At 52.9% G+C, this 14,363-nt stretch overlaps 1 protein-coding gene across 1 annotated transcript in view; it reads right to left on the bottom strand.

Moving 5' to 3' along the window:
* The window catches only part of kmt2ca (lysine (K)-specific methyltransferase 2Ca), an 85,786-nt gene that overhangs the window by 56,754 nt on the left and 14,669 nt on the right, over window positions 1-14,363 (bottom strand). The window contains 11 exon segments of the mRNA XM_059327392.1: window positions 632-757; window positions 2,498-2,605; window positions 3,414-4,228; window positions 4,317-4,514; window positions 4,774-10,085; window positions 12,239-12,402; window positions 12,503-12,617; window positions 12,889-13,060; window positions 13,776-13,926; window positions 14,024-14,133; window positions 14,241-14,324. Of these exon segments, the coding sequence (XP_059183375.1) occupies window positions 632-757; window positions 2,498-2,605; window positions 3,414-4,228; window positions 4,317-4,514; window positions 4,774-10,085; window positions 12,239-12,402; window positions 12,503-12,617; window positions 12,889-13,060; window positions 13,776-13,926; window positions 14,024-14,133; window positions 14,241-14,324 (7,355 nt within the window).

The raw sequence follows: 14,363 nt of genomic DNA, 5'->3' as shown, positions 1-14,363 counted from the left end.
ACTCCTCAGAGGGGGGACAGACTCCAGACTGGTTTAGGACCAGCTGACTCCTCAGAGGGGGGACAGACTCCAGACTGGTTTAGGACCAGCTGACTCCTCAGAGGGGGGACAGACTCCAGACTGGTTTAGGACCAGCTGACTCCTCAGAGGGGGGACAGACTCCAGACTGGTTTAGGACCAGCTGACTCCTCAGAGGGGGGACAGACTCCAGACTGGTTTAGGACCAGCTGACTCCTCAGAGGGGGGACAGACTCCAGACTGGTTTAGGACCAGCTCACTCCTCAGAGGGGGGACAGACTCCAGACTGGTTTAGGACCAGCTGACTCCTCAGAGGGGGGGACAGACTCCAGACTGGTTTAGGACCAGCTCACTCCTCAGAGGGGGGACAGACTCCAGACTGGTTTAGGACCAGCTGACTCCAGACTGGTTTAGGACCAGCTGACTCCTCAGAGGGGGGACAGACTCCAGACTGGTTTAGGACCAGCTGACTCCTCAGAGGGGGGACAGACTCCAGACTGGTTTAGGACCAGCTGACTCCTCAGAGGGGGGACAGGGTTAGTATGCTCCGTCAGGGTGCGCCTCCTTCTCGGGGGGACAGGTTAGTGAACAGGTCTGAGTTAGACTTCTTTACCACTCTCATGGTCCAGAGGGGGGAGTCCGGGGGGCGGGGCTTAGGGCTGTCCCACCCCGCCTCCCCCATGGAATCCTGGGAGGACGAGGGGGGGCTCACCGCCCTGCGATTACTCCACCACGAACCCTGAGGTAGGGGGGAGGAGGCCAAAGAACATGAGGAGAGGAGAGGAGGAGGAGGAGGAGGAGAGGTGGGATGAAGGATGAGAGAGGAAGAGAGGAGAGGAGGAGAGGAGGAGAAAGAGGGAGGGAGGAGGAGAGGAGGAGAAAGAGAGGGAGGAGGAAGAGAGAAGGAGAGGGAGGAGAGGAGGAGAAAGAGGGAGGGAGGAGGAGGAGAAAGAGAGAGGGAGGAGAGGAGGAGAAAGAGGGAGGGAGGAGGAGGAGAAAGAGAGAGGGAGGAGGAGGAGAAAGAGGGAGGGAGCAGGAGGAGAAAGAGAGAGGGAGGAGAGGAGGAGAAAGAGGGAGGGAGGAGGAGGAGAAAGAGAGAGGGAGGAGGAGAGGAGGAGAAAGAGGGAGGGAGGAGGAGGAGAGGAGGAGAAAGAGAGAGGGAGGAGGAGAGGAGAAAGAGAGAGGGAGGAGGAGGAGAAAGAGAGAGGGAGGAGAGGAGGAGAAAGAGGGAGGGAGGAGGAGGAGAAAGAGAGAGGGAGGAGAGGAGGAGAAAGAGGGAGGGAGGAGGAGGAGAGGAGGAGAAAGAGAGGGAGGAGGAGAGGAGGAGAAAGAGGGAGGGAGGAGGAGGAGAGGAGGAGAAAGAGAGAGGGAGGAGGAGGAGAGGAGGAGAAAGAGGGAGGAAGGAGAGGAGGAGAAAGAGGGAGGGAGGAGGAGAGGAGGAGAAAGAGAGGGAGGAGGAGGAGAGGAGAAAGAGGGAGGGAGGAGGAGGAGAGGAGAAAGAGGGAGGGAGGAGGAGAGGAGGAGAAAGAGAGAGGGAGGAGGAGGAGAGGAGGAGAAAGAGGGAGGAAGGAGAGGAGGAGAAAGAGGGAGGGAGGAGGAGAGGAGGAGAAAGAGAGAGGGAGGAGGAGGAGAGGAGAAAGAGGGAGGGAGGAGGAGAGGAGGAGAAAGAGGGAGGGAGGAGGAGGAGAGGAGAAAGAGGGAGGGAGGAGGAGAGGAGGAGAAAGAGAGAGGGAGGAGGAGGAGAGGAGAAAGAGGGGGGGAGGAGGAGAGGAGGAGAAAGAGGGAGGGAGGAGGAGGAGAGGAGAAAGAGGGAGGGAGGAGGAGAGGAGGAGAAAGAGGGAGGGAGGAGGAGGAGAGGAGAAAGAGGGAGGGAGGAGGAGAGGAGGAGAAAGAGAGAGGGAGGAGGAGGAGAGAAGGAGAAAATGCAGTAACATAAATGCAACAGCCACTAAACAAAAAATCAAAGTAAACAGGAAGTGATGTTGACCCTTCACTGTGTCTCTGTTTCATCTATTTAATCTGACTTTATTCATATTTTATTGTTATTATTAATTAATAAATAAATAAATAAATGGGATTCAACTGATGATTATTATTGTCAGGTAATCTATGAATTATCTTCTTGACGAATCGTTTTGTCAGTAAAAATGTCAGAGAAACAGTGAATTGTCCCGAAATAAATAATATGAATATAAATGAATAAATACAGGAATGAATCAATAAATAAATACATGAATAAATATAAAAATAAATAATGACCCTCTAAACCCGACAACCTCCTTTTATAATATGTATTCATATATAAATATATCTACATATATTCTTATATATACACATATGTATATATGAGACATGAGGAGGACACACACAGAAAAGAGATTTCCCATCATCCCCTGAGAGAGAGGAAGAAGGTTTGAGCCATGGTGCTCAGGCTGACTCAGGGGTCAGGGGTCAGGGGTCAGGGGTCAGGGTCAGGTACCTGTCTGATCCGGGCTCTGCCGGGGGAGAACTTCCTCTTGGAGATGGCCGGTTTCCCCATCCCGATCTTAGGAGTCAGAGGGAGCACGGTGAGGGGGACGGCCGGGGTCTGGGGACAGAAAGACAGGGACCGGTCAGTCAGCAGGAGGACAGGAGGAGGAGAGGAGGAGAGGAGAGGAAGAGGAGAGGAGGAGGAGGAGAGGGGGAGAGGAGGAGAGGAGGAGGAGAGGAGGAGGAGGAGAGGAGGAGGAGGAGAGGGGGAGAGGAGGAGAGGAGGAGGAGAGGAGACAGAAGGAGGAGGAGAGGAGGAGGAGACAGGAGGAGAGGAGGAGGAGAGGAGAGGAGGAGAGGAGGAGGAGAGGAAGAGGAGAGGAGGAGGAGGAGAGGAGGAGAGGAGGAGGAGAGGAGACAGAAGGAGGAGGAGAGGAGGAGGAGACAGGAGGAGAGGAGGAGGAGAGGAGAGGAGGAGAGGAGGAGGAGAGGAAGAGGAGAGGAGGAGAGGAGGAGGAGGAGGAGAGGGGGAGAGGAGGAGAGGAGGAGGAGAGGAGACAGAAGGAGGAGGAGAGGAGGAGGAGACAGGAGGAGAGGAGGAGGAGAGGAGAGGAGGAGAGGAGGAGAGGAGGGGAGGAGGAGGAGACAGGAGAAGAGGGGGACAGGAGGAGGAGAGGAGGAGGAGGAGAGGGGGACAAGAGGAGGACAGGAGAGTCACCAGGAGGAGGACAGGAGGAGAACAGGAGAGTCACCAGGAGGAGGACAGGAGGAGGATGGGAGGAGGATAGGAGAGTCACCAGGAGGAGGATGGGAGGAGGATAGGAGAGTCACCAGGAGGAGGACAGGAGGAGAGGGGTACAAGACGAGGACAGGAGGAGGACAGGAGGAGAGGAGGACAAGAGGAGGACAGGAGGAGACAGCTTTACCTTTGATAGAGGTGGGAGCTCTCTGGCGAGGGGGGAGTAGCGTAGAGGAGGTGAGGGCGGAGACAGCGGAGGGGGGGTGACGGGAGTCCTGGTGGGGGAGGTCTCGGGGGAGGCCTCGGTGGAGAAGGGGGACTGCCTCAGACGGAGAGAGAGGTCATCCAGAGGTCTGGAGGAGCAGGGAGGAGGTCTGAGAGTCCGACCCGCCCCTCTACGGGAGACGGGGGGAGGGCTGGGGGAGGAGAGGTGGAGGAGGGAGGGGGGAGGAGACGAGGAGGCCATCAGCGCCATCACCTCCTCGTCTAGAGACGGATCCAGATCCAGCACGGGGCTCACTGGCTCCTCCTCCTCCACATCTGACTGCTCCTCCTCCTGCTCCTCCTCATCCTCCTGCTCCTCCTCCTGCTCCCTCATTGGCTGTTGCCCGGCGACCACCTCTGCCAGGTCTGTTGCTATTGGCTCTGGAGGCTCCGCCCCCTCTAAAGGCTCAGCACGTGATTGGTGCTTATCTTTGGTGTCTTTAAGTTCAATCCGGCTCTGTGATTGGCCGTCATCATCGTTCGCCGACATCACGTGACAGAGAGGCTCCTCCTCTAGCCCCGCCTCCTCTGTGGCAGCTTCACTGTGATTGGTAGGAGTCTCTTGCTGGGTGTGGGGGGGGCAGGAGGGGAGTAAGGCAGTCCTGTGAGGGGGGACCTCCAGAGAGCCAGCTCCAGGAGGAGGGGGACGGGGGGAGGAAGGTAAGGCAGAGTGTGGTGAGGGGGGCTGGGGGGAGGCAGGAGGAGGAGGGTCTTCGTCCACAGACCCCAGCTGGACTCCTGCAGAGACAGAGACCAGATTCTAAAAACAAATATCACAGTTTCCTTCTGATATCAGCTGATGGTGAGATCGGCGGCTGCTCCCTACCTGGAGGAGGACGGGTTGAGCTGCTGTGCTGACTCTGCTCCTCCTGCGTCCCTCCGTCAGCCTCCTCCTCCTCTTCTGGACTCCGCTTTGTTGTCTGTGGAGGCTCGTCCACCTCCTCCAACCGGGGATCGTCTCTCTGCACCTCCTCCTCTTCAGTCTCCTCCTCCTGCTGCTGCTGCTGCTCCACCAGGGTGACATCTAAAGAGGAGGAGGAGGTTAGAAACTCTGGTTGGTACCAGGCACCACAGCACACACCGTCACAATCTAAAGAACTAAATATCAGAACTTGAAATCTGGGTATGGCTTCTCTATCTGGCCAATCGTTGGTCTGCAAGTTTCAACTTCTAGTCTCAGCTCAGGTGGCTCCTGGCTGGATCTAAAGGGGGTACCCTGCAGCCCAGATGACCCACAAAAGGTTTGTTTTCTAAACCACAACTTGTTAGTGTCTGATACTCACCCACGCTGGCTGCAGACTCTGGTTCGGCCACCTGTCGCTGTGGGCTGGAAACAGAGAGGCCTCCAAGACCAGGACCAGCCTGCACAGGGCTAGTAGCACCAGGACCAGGACCAGCCTGCACAGGGCTAGTAGGACCAGGACCAGCCTGCACAGGGCTAGTAGGACCAGGACTAGGGCTGGTTTCAGAATGCCCAGGGCTAATAGGACCAGGACCAGGGCCAGGACCAGCCTGCACAGGGCTAGTAGCACCAGGACTAGGGCCAGGAACAGCCTGCACAGGGCTAGTAGCACCAAGACTAGGGCCAGGACCAGCCTGCACAGGGCTACCAGGACCAGGACTAGGGCCAGGACCAGCCTGCACAGGGCTACCAGGACCAGGACTAGGGCCAGGACCAGCCTGCACAGGGCTACCAGGACCAGGACTAGGGCTGGTTTCAGAATGCCCAGGGGCAGCAAGAATGGGGCTAACTGAATGAGGACCAGGGCTGGCCTCCCCTCTCACAGGGCCTCCAGGTCCAGGACTGGGGATGGCCTCTGGCTGCAGAGGGCTGGTAGGGTTAACTTGTGTATTACCTGATTGCACAGGGCTGCAAACAGGATTGGAAACTAGGCAAGTGTGCACAGAGCTAGGCTGAGGAGGGCTCAGCTGTGAGGGGGCAGAGGTCATTTCACCAATGTGGCTAGTGCTAGGCATCGCAGTGTTCTCCTGAGTGGGACTCGAATGGGCAGGGCTAGCATGGCTCCGGCTAGCCACAGTGGAAGTAGCATCAACAGGGCCAGCTGGCCTTTGACACGAGGGGCTTCCAGAGGCAGCAGACCTGTCAGGGGCAGGGACAGGACTATCTGGGGACTGGCTAGCCCCGTTGGGATGAACAGCAGATGAGTCTTCAGGTAGGGATCCGGCAGGTGCAGGGCTCATCCGCTCTATACTGTCTGTAGGTTTAACAAGACCAGAATCAAGCTGAACCACGATGGGAAGAGAGGAATTCTGGATCGTGGAACTGGCAATTATGTCCTCATCAAGACTTGAACTAGCCAGAGTGGGGCTCAGCTGTGGCACAGTCAGGACAGAATTGGTTCCACTGCCTGGGCCGTACTGGGGGCTACGATACGTTTCACTGGCCTGAGCCGGGCTGGGAGCCGGGCTGACAGCCGGACTGGGAGCCGGACTGGGAGCCGGACTGTGAGCCGGGCTGAGAGCCGGACTGTGAGCCGGGCTGAGAGCCGGACTGTGAGCCGGGCTGAGAGCCGGACTGTGAGCCGGGCTGAGAGCCGGACTGTGAGCCGGGCTGAGAGCCGGGCTATGAGCCGGGCTGAGAGCCGGACTGTGAGCCGGGCTGAGAGCCGGGCTATGAGCTGGGCTGAGAGCCGGACTGAGACCCGGGCTAACACAGGCCACAGCAGCATGTGCAGGGCTGCTGTACGTCGTGCTAGCTGATGAGGGAGTTTGTCTTTGGACTGGGCCTGAGTGGGCACCACTTGAGGTGCTTTGTATGTGAACAGGACTAGCTTGACCAGCAGGACTAGACCTAGGTGGACTGTGGCTAACAGAACTACTGACTGGGATGATATCAGTTGATGGACAGTGTGGAGGACTACAGCTGGCCGGAGCTGGCAGGTGGCTCGTCTCAGAGGGACTGCAGCTAGTTTGGACAAAGTGTGTGGGACTTTGGCTTGCCTGAGTCTGTGCGAGCTCTGTAAAACTCCAAACTGAGAGACTGGTTCTCTCTTTAACATGCATCAAGCCCAGCAGACTGCAACCAGTCTCAGCTTCTGTGTAGACTTGGCTAGCCTGAGCTCTGCAGTCCGGAGAGGATATGGAATCACTGGGACTGGTTATTGACTGAAGGGGGTCGGCTTCTACCTCCATCTCCTTATCCTGACATGAGACCAGCTGGATGGATATAACCGATGCTGCTGAGGGGCTGGTTGGTTGCGTTGAGGATCCAACAGGTGCCGAGGAGTCGAATGGTTGCTCAGAGCAGCTCGCTGGTAGCGTTACAGGGCTAGTCTCACCAGCTATATGGCTAGTTGTCTCCACTAACACGGGACTAGAACAGGCCTGGATGGTGCTGGCAGGGTTTGGAGGCATTTGACTAGCACGACTGAGGCAAGCACTCGCTGAACTACTCTGGATATGTAAGGGGCTCGCTTCACCAGCAACAGCGTCTGTGCAGTGTGATGGGCTGTCAGCAGGACTCAGATTAATGTGGACAGCCGGAGGAGTTTCATCCGTTTCATCAGCACGAGGTGAGCAAGCTAGGCTACTGTGTTCAATTGAAGTGCTAATGTGAACAAGGCTTTCTGGTGTGGGCGTGGCGGGGCTGTGATGGGGACTCTGAACAGGACCCTGCTGGTCTGTGTCGTGGCTATCAGAGGGCACTGTGGGTAGGTCGGAGGTGGGGCTAAGAGGGGTCGGGTTACTTTCCAGTGTTTGGTCATCAAGGTTGGGACTCAGCTGCATTGGGACATGCTCCAATGACTTCAATTCTGTGGTGCTGGGTTTGGTGAAATCCTTTGTAGCAGGCTGAGGAGGAAGCAGGCTAAGCTGCACAGACCCGGAAGGTTGTGTAGAGTGGGTCTGCACTGGGCTGGCAGGCTGCGATAGACTACACTGTGCTGCTCTGAGTGGGGATGGTGATGGGCTACATGGAGCTGAAGTGGACCTCAGCGAGGCGTGTCTTCTTGCTGTCGGGGCGGCAGCAGATGGGAGGTCCTGGTCCAGTGTAGAAAGGTTCTGTGCAGGCTCACATCGCAGCTCAGCAGGGCTGCTTGATCCAGGGCTCTCCTGGTCCAGTGTACGTTCAGCATCCTGTGTGGGACTCTGTGCAGGTGATGTGCCATCTTGTGCAGGACTATGTGGCATAGAAGTATGTTGTCTTTGTGGGGGACTGTGCTGAAGCTGTGTGTCGGTGATGCTAGCAGGACTACGCGGTGTGTCAAGCTGCGTGGAGTCGTCCCCTGCAGGACTGTGTGGTGGAGGGCTCTGCTCAGGCTCACGCCCACTCTGCTGAGATTCTGTAGCCAAGAGCTGATCCTCGGTGGAGTTCTGGTTCGGGTTAGAAGAGGTGTAACTGAGATGACAAGAACTATACTGAGCCTGCAACAAAGTCACATGGGTAGGGTTTTGCTGAAGATCTGTTGGACTGACTTGAGATGAAGTCTGGCTTTCCTGGAGCTCTGCAGGATCAGATTGAGATGGTGATGAAGTTTGTTGGAGCTCTGTAGAGTCAGGGTGACATGGTGAAGGACTTTTGCGGAGGTCTGCGGGATCAGGTTGCGATTGGGTAGGAATTTGTTTGGGCTCTGTCGAATCAGGATGAGATGATGCAAGACTTTGTTGCATCTCCGTTAGATTAAAGTGAGATCGTTCAGGACTCTGTTTGAGCTCTGTGGAATCAGGGAGAGAAGGTGCCGGACTATGTGGGAGCTTTGTTGGACCAGGATGAGATGGCTCTAAATTTTGTTGAAGCACTGTGGGTTCAGGGTCTGGTGGTGCAGGACTATGTTTGAGCTCTGTATGTTCAGGGTTGGATGGTGCAAGACTATTTTGGAGGTCCATGGGTTCAGGGTCTGGTGGGGCAGGACTATGTGGTAGCTCTGTGGGTTCAGATTTGGGTGGAACAGGACTATGTTGGAGCTCTGTATGTTCTGGGTCTGGTGCTGCAGGACTACGTTCGAGCTCTGTAAGTTCAGGGTCTGGTGGTGCAGGACTATCTTGGAGCTCTGTAGGTTCAGGTTTGGATGGTGCAGGACTATATGGGAGCTCTGTATGTTCTGGATCTGGTGGTACAGGACTATCTTGGAGCTCTGTGGGTTCAGGTTTGGATGGTGCAGGACTATGTGGGAGCTCTGTATGTTCTGGGTCTGGTGGTGCAGGACTATGTGGGAGCTCGATGGAATCAGGGAGAGAAGGTGCAGGTATATGTTGGAGCTTTGTTGGACCAGGATGAGATGGCTCTGAATTTTGTTGAAGCTCTGTGGGTTCAGAGTCTAGTGGTGCAGGACTATGTTTGAGCTCTCTATGTTCAGGGTTTGGTGGTGCAGGACTATGTGGGAGCTCTGTGGGTTCAGAGTCTGATGGAGCAGGGCTATGTTTGAACTCTGTATGTTCAGATTCTGGTGGTGCAGGACTATGTGGGATCTCAGTGGAATCAGAGAGAGAAGGTGCAGGACTTTGTTGGAGCCTTGTTAGACCAGGATGAGATGGCTCTGAATTTTGTTGGAGCTCTGTGGGTTCAGAGTCTGGTAGAACAGAACTATGTGGGAGCTCTGTGGTATCAGAGTCTGGTGGTGGAGGACTATGTGGGAGCTCTGTGGGTTCAGAGTCTGGTGGTGCAGGACTATGTGGGAGCTCTGTGGGTTCAGAGTCTGGTGGTGCAGGACTATGTGGGAGCTCTGTGGGTTCAGAGTTTGGTGGTGCAGGACTATGTAGGAGCTCTGTGGGTTCAGGGTGGGGTGGTGCAGGACTATGTGGGAGCTCTGTGGGTTCAGAGTCTGGTGGTGCAGGACTATGTGGGAGCTCTGTGGGTTCAGGGTCTGGTGGTGCAGGACTATGTGGGAGCTCTGTGGGTTCAGGGTCTGGTAGAACAGGACTATGTGGGAGCTCTTGGGGTTCAGGGTCTGGTAGAACAGGAATATGTGGGAGCTCTGTGGGTTCAGGGTCTGGTAGAACAGGAATATGTGGGAGCTCTGTGGGTTCAGGGTCTGGTAGAACAGGACTATATGGGAGCTCTGTGGGTTCAGAGTCTGGTGGTGCAGGACTATGTGGGAGCTCCGTGGGTTCAGGGTCTGGTAGAACAGGACTATGTGGGAGCTCTGTGGGTTCAGGGTCTGGTAGAACAGGACTATGTGGGAGGTCTGTGGGTTCAGGGTCTGGTGGTGCAGGACTATGTGGGAGCTCTGTGGGTTCAGGGTCTGGTGGTGCAGGACTATGTGGGAGCTCTGTGGGTTCAGGGTCTGGTGGTGCAGGACAATGTGGGAGCTCTGTGGGTTCAGGGTGGGGTGGCATAAGACTTTGCTGCGATGGTGTGAAGAGGGTCTCTGGTGGACTCTGTGGAGGCTCTGAGCAGAGGAGCTGGACTGGGCTATGAGCAGTAGGACTGATGGGGGGAGCCTCTGTGTGACTTAGATGCTGGGAAATGTTAATGGTCTGTGTGGGACTGAGGGGCGGGGCCAAGGCAGGACTGTTTGGAAGTGGAGTGTGTGGCATGGGCTCCTCCTCCTCCTGAGGCCTGCAGGTGGAGCAGACGTATTCTTCGGACCCTGCCCTGCCCTCCCCAGCCTGGACGATACACTCTGTATGGACACACCTGCAGCACAACACAAACATGTAAAATTTTAAAATTGAAAGCGAGTTGATAAAAAAAACTACTCTACTCGTATCACTTAACGAGAGGAGTCCCTTAATCTATTCTCTACTCATATCACTAAACAAGAGGAGTCCCTTAATCTATTCTCTACTTATATCACTGAACAAGAGGAGTCTCTTAATCTATTCTGTACTCATATCACTAAACAAGAGGAGTCCCTTAATCTTTTCTCTACTCGTATCACTAAACAAGAGGAGTCCCTTAATCTATTCTCTACTCATATCACTAAACAAGAGGAGTCCCTTAATCTATTCTCTACTCATATCACTAAACAAGAGGAGTCCCTTAATCTTTTCTCTACTCATATCACTAAACAAGAGGAGTCCCTTAATCTTTTCTCTACTCATATCACTGAACAAGAGGAGTCCCTTAATCTATTCTCTACTCATACCGCTAAACGAGAGGAGTCCCTCAATCTGTCCGGGTGCTCTAGCCTTTTTAGGAAAAAGCAGCATCTCTCAACATGTGGAGCATAAAAACTGAACGCTGCCTCTCCATGTTTAGCTCTGACTCTGAACCCTGATAGACCATTCAGTGCTTTGTAGACCAACAATAGTATTTTGAAATCAGTTCTTTGACAGTCAGGAAGCCAGTGTAATGACCTCAGGACTGGAGTATTTTAGAGCATTAACTGACTAGAGAATTTCCTCTCTGGATCAGCACATAAAAGGGGGCATTCAGCAAACTCTGGTGGACCAAAGAAGAACTCTGCTACTCTAAAAAATTGGGGTCTGGGTCCTCAGAGTTGGTTCTCTGCAGGTTGGAACGCAGTCCCAACAAAAGAAAGAACAGATTGGATGAAAAATGTCTCTAATGATGAAGTAAAGATCCCAATATGGTCAGACCATCACAGCACAGGGTCAGATTCTGTCCAACAGACCAAGAGTTTACATAAAGAAACCAAACCAGAGACAGTGAGAGTCCAGCACACTAAAGAGGTGGAATAGACCTGAGGCGACAACTTCTGTCGCTAAATAAACTTGTGACAACTCCGGTGTTACAGGACATTTTATAAGAGAAGATATTTGTGTTTAAATCCGGTTTACTATTGCCAAAAAGACACTTGCTTTTTTCGTCATCTTGTCAAGAGAAAAGGTAAAAGCTGCGACTCTAGATAATGTCTGTTTCTACACTCTCTCTAAGATAAACGGTGGACTTTTTGGCGATTTTTTAAAGAAGACTTTTTTAATGGCATGTGTCGACGCTAGTGGCGGGCGATATGGCCCTACAACATTATCACAATAATTCCAGGTATTTTTGCGATAATGATATTCTTGACGATATTACAAAATACTTAAAAAAAATATATAGAAAATTATTTTTTTCCATAAAAGCCCAAATTTGGTGCCTCTCACACATTCTAATGCCACTATTCCACCATATACACTGATCTTAATCATTGCATATTTTAATGAAATATTGTAAAGGAGAACAAAGGTTGTTGTATGTTTTATTTAAGGCATCTTATTTTGACAGTCTTCTTGTAAATTTTGTGGTGGATTCTGTTAACACACTGTGCTCTTATTTTGAAAGCTGCATGTGAAACTCGTCAGTTAGTGGGTAAAACACGTCAGTGTACAAAACTCATCAGTTAGTGTGTAGAACTCGTCAGTTAGTTTGTAAAACTTGCCAGTGTGTAAAACTTGTCAGTTAGTGTGTATTTAGTTATTAGTGTTTATTATTTTGATAGTCTTCTTGTAAATTCAAAATTAAAGTAGTGGATTCTGTCAACACACTGTGCTCTTATTTTGAAAGCTGCATGTGTGTAGCCGCAGGAAGTAATAGTAATTTTTTGTGATTAATACAACTTTAATTGTTAGCTAATGTTAGCCCTAACGAACGGCACAATGCAACAGTGCGTTTGGACCGTTTGGACCTCTGACGGCCCGGACAGGTTGGTAGGATTTAGTAGTAGAGGAGGAGGAGGAAGAGAGATGATGTGGGGACGGGACTGAAGCCCAGAAACCCTTACACCACTACGTTTTTTATTCATATAAAAAATATAGCGGTATAATCATGAACGATACGATATGGCAGAGCCCTAGTTGACGCTGCATCAGTGTTGTCGGGTGGCGACATGGGCCCAGCCCTACCTGTAGCAGCTGGTGCAGGTGAGACGGTCCTGTGGCGTGGAGCGGTCGGGGGCCTGGTCACAGAGAGGGCAGGGCAGGGCCGGGTCACATGACTCACACAGGAACGGGTGATTGGCCCACTGGCCCGATGACCTCACACCACAGCGGCGGCAGATTCTGCAGTTCTGGAGGAGAGCGAGGATTAAAACACACACACACACACACACACACACACACACACACGGTATAATGTAAAGAGGCTGGTGCTGTGTGTGGTCGCCTCACCTTACACCTCCAGCTGTGGCTCGGTGTGTGATCCAGAGGTGGTGTGAGACAGTGTGTGTGGTAGGCTTTATCACAGCGCTCACACACCAGCAACACACCGTCATCCCCTCGCAACCTGGGACACACACACACACACACACACACACACACACAGGGAAACAGTTATTTGGTTGGAGCACCCAAACCTAAAGTCTGCTCAGATAATTCAAAAATAGTTAATTAGTCAATTAATAAAGTGATTAAACGGATGTCTTCGACTGAAAAAAACACTGGCAGCAGTGCTTCGTGTGTGTGTGTGAGAGTGGAGAGTGTGTGTGTGTATCATGAGTGAGTGTGTGTGTGTGTGTGTGTGTGTGTGTGTGTGTGTGTGTGTGTGTGTGTGTTACCTGCAGCTCTGACACACTCTACACTGAGGACACTGCCAGCCGGCCCGGCACAGAGGGGTGGGGGCCAGAGGGGGGTCGAGGCAGCTGCCATGGTAACAGTCGCCACAGCAACAACACATCAACAGGCCGCTGACATCACCGGCACCCGAACACAGCACGCACTGAGAGGACACTGAGAGGGACACGACCACACAACAGCACGGGTTAGAAAACCACTAAAGACATGTCAGATCACTTTTTGATCTGTTTTCAAAACGGAAAAGAGGAGGAACTGTAAGATTATACAGCAGGTGTTGGTGTGTGTGTGTGTGTGTGTGTGTTTGTCCCTGGATGTATGTCTAAAAGTAGTGTAACACTGGTCAGTTAGTGTGTAAAACTGGTCAGTTAGTGTGTTAAACTGGTCAGTTAGTGTGTTAAACTGGTCAGTTAGAGTGTAAAACTGGTCAGTTAGAGTGTAAAACTAGTCAGTTAGTGTGTTAAACTGGTCAGTTAGAGTGTAAAACTGGTCAGTTAGAGTGTAAAACTGGTCAGTTAGAGTGTAAAACTGGTCAGTTAGAGTGTAAAACTAGTCAGTTAGTGCGTAAAACTGGTCAGTTAGAGCGTAAAACTGGTCAGTTAGAGTGTAAAACTAGTCAGTTAGTGCGTAAAACTGGTCAGTTAGTGCGTTAAACTGGTCAGTTAGAGCGTAAAACTGGTCAGATAGAGTGTAAAACTGGTCAGATAGAGTGTAAAACTGGTCAGTTAGAGTGTAAAACTGGTCAGTTAGTGCGTAAAACTTGTCAGTTAGCGCGTAAAACACACTGTGTGTGTGTACCTGAGTGTGTGTGTCTGGTACACAGTGTGTGTGTGTGTGGTGTGTGTGTGTGTGTGTGTGTGTGTGTGTGTACCTGAGTGTGTGTGTCTGGTACACAGTGTGTGTCTCTGGGTCCAGTCCTGTAGAGCTCCGGCGGCAGCAGCACAGGGGAAGTGGAAGCTCCGCCCACAGCCGGCCTCCCGGCACCGCAGCGACGCTCCGAGGCGACGGCAGAACGCACACACCTGGAGGACAGGTGAGGGAGGGGCGGGGCTTAGTGAGGCTGTGTGTGTGTATGTGTGTGTGTGTAGTTAGTGATCAATGAGCTGATCAATAACTGACCTGCGTGCTTCCTGAGTCGATGGCTTTGTCCACATAGAGCAGTGATTGGCCCTCGCCACGACACACCCCCTCTGACCAGGACGCACACTGGAGGTGGGCACAGCACTGACCTACACACACGCACACACACACACACACACACACACAGTGAGTGAGCTGAGAGGAAGGCCTGGAGGAGGAGAAGGAGGAGCAGGAGAAGGAGGAGCAGGTCCTGTACCTGTGGGGTCGAACAGTGATTGGACGTTGATGTCATGTGGGAGGCCGATCGGTCCCAGCTGATCCACCAACTCTGAGGAAGACTCTGAAACACCAATCACCCATCAATAACACTGATCAATTA

The sequence above is a fragment of the Centropristis striata genome, chromosome 23, assembly GCF_030273125.1.
Source record: "Centropristis striata isolate RG_2023a ecotype Rhode Island chromosome 23, C.striata_1.0, whole genome shotgun sequence".
NCBI lineage: Eukaryota > Metazoa > Chordata > Actinopteri > Perciformes > Serranidae > Centropristis > Centropristis striata.
The sequence above is the reverse complement of the archived record's forward strand: the minus strand, read 5'-3'. Positions and strand labels throughout refer to the sequence as shown.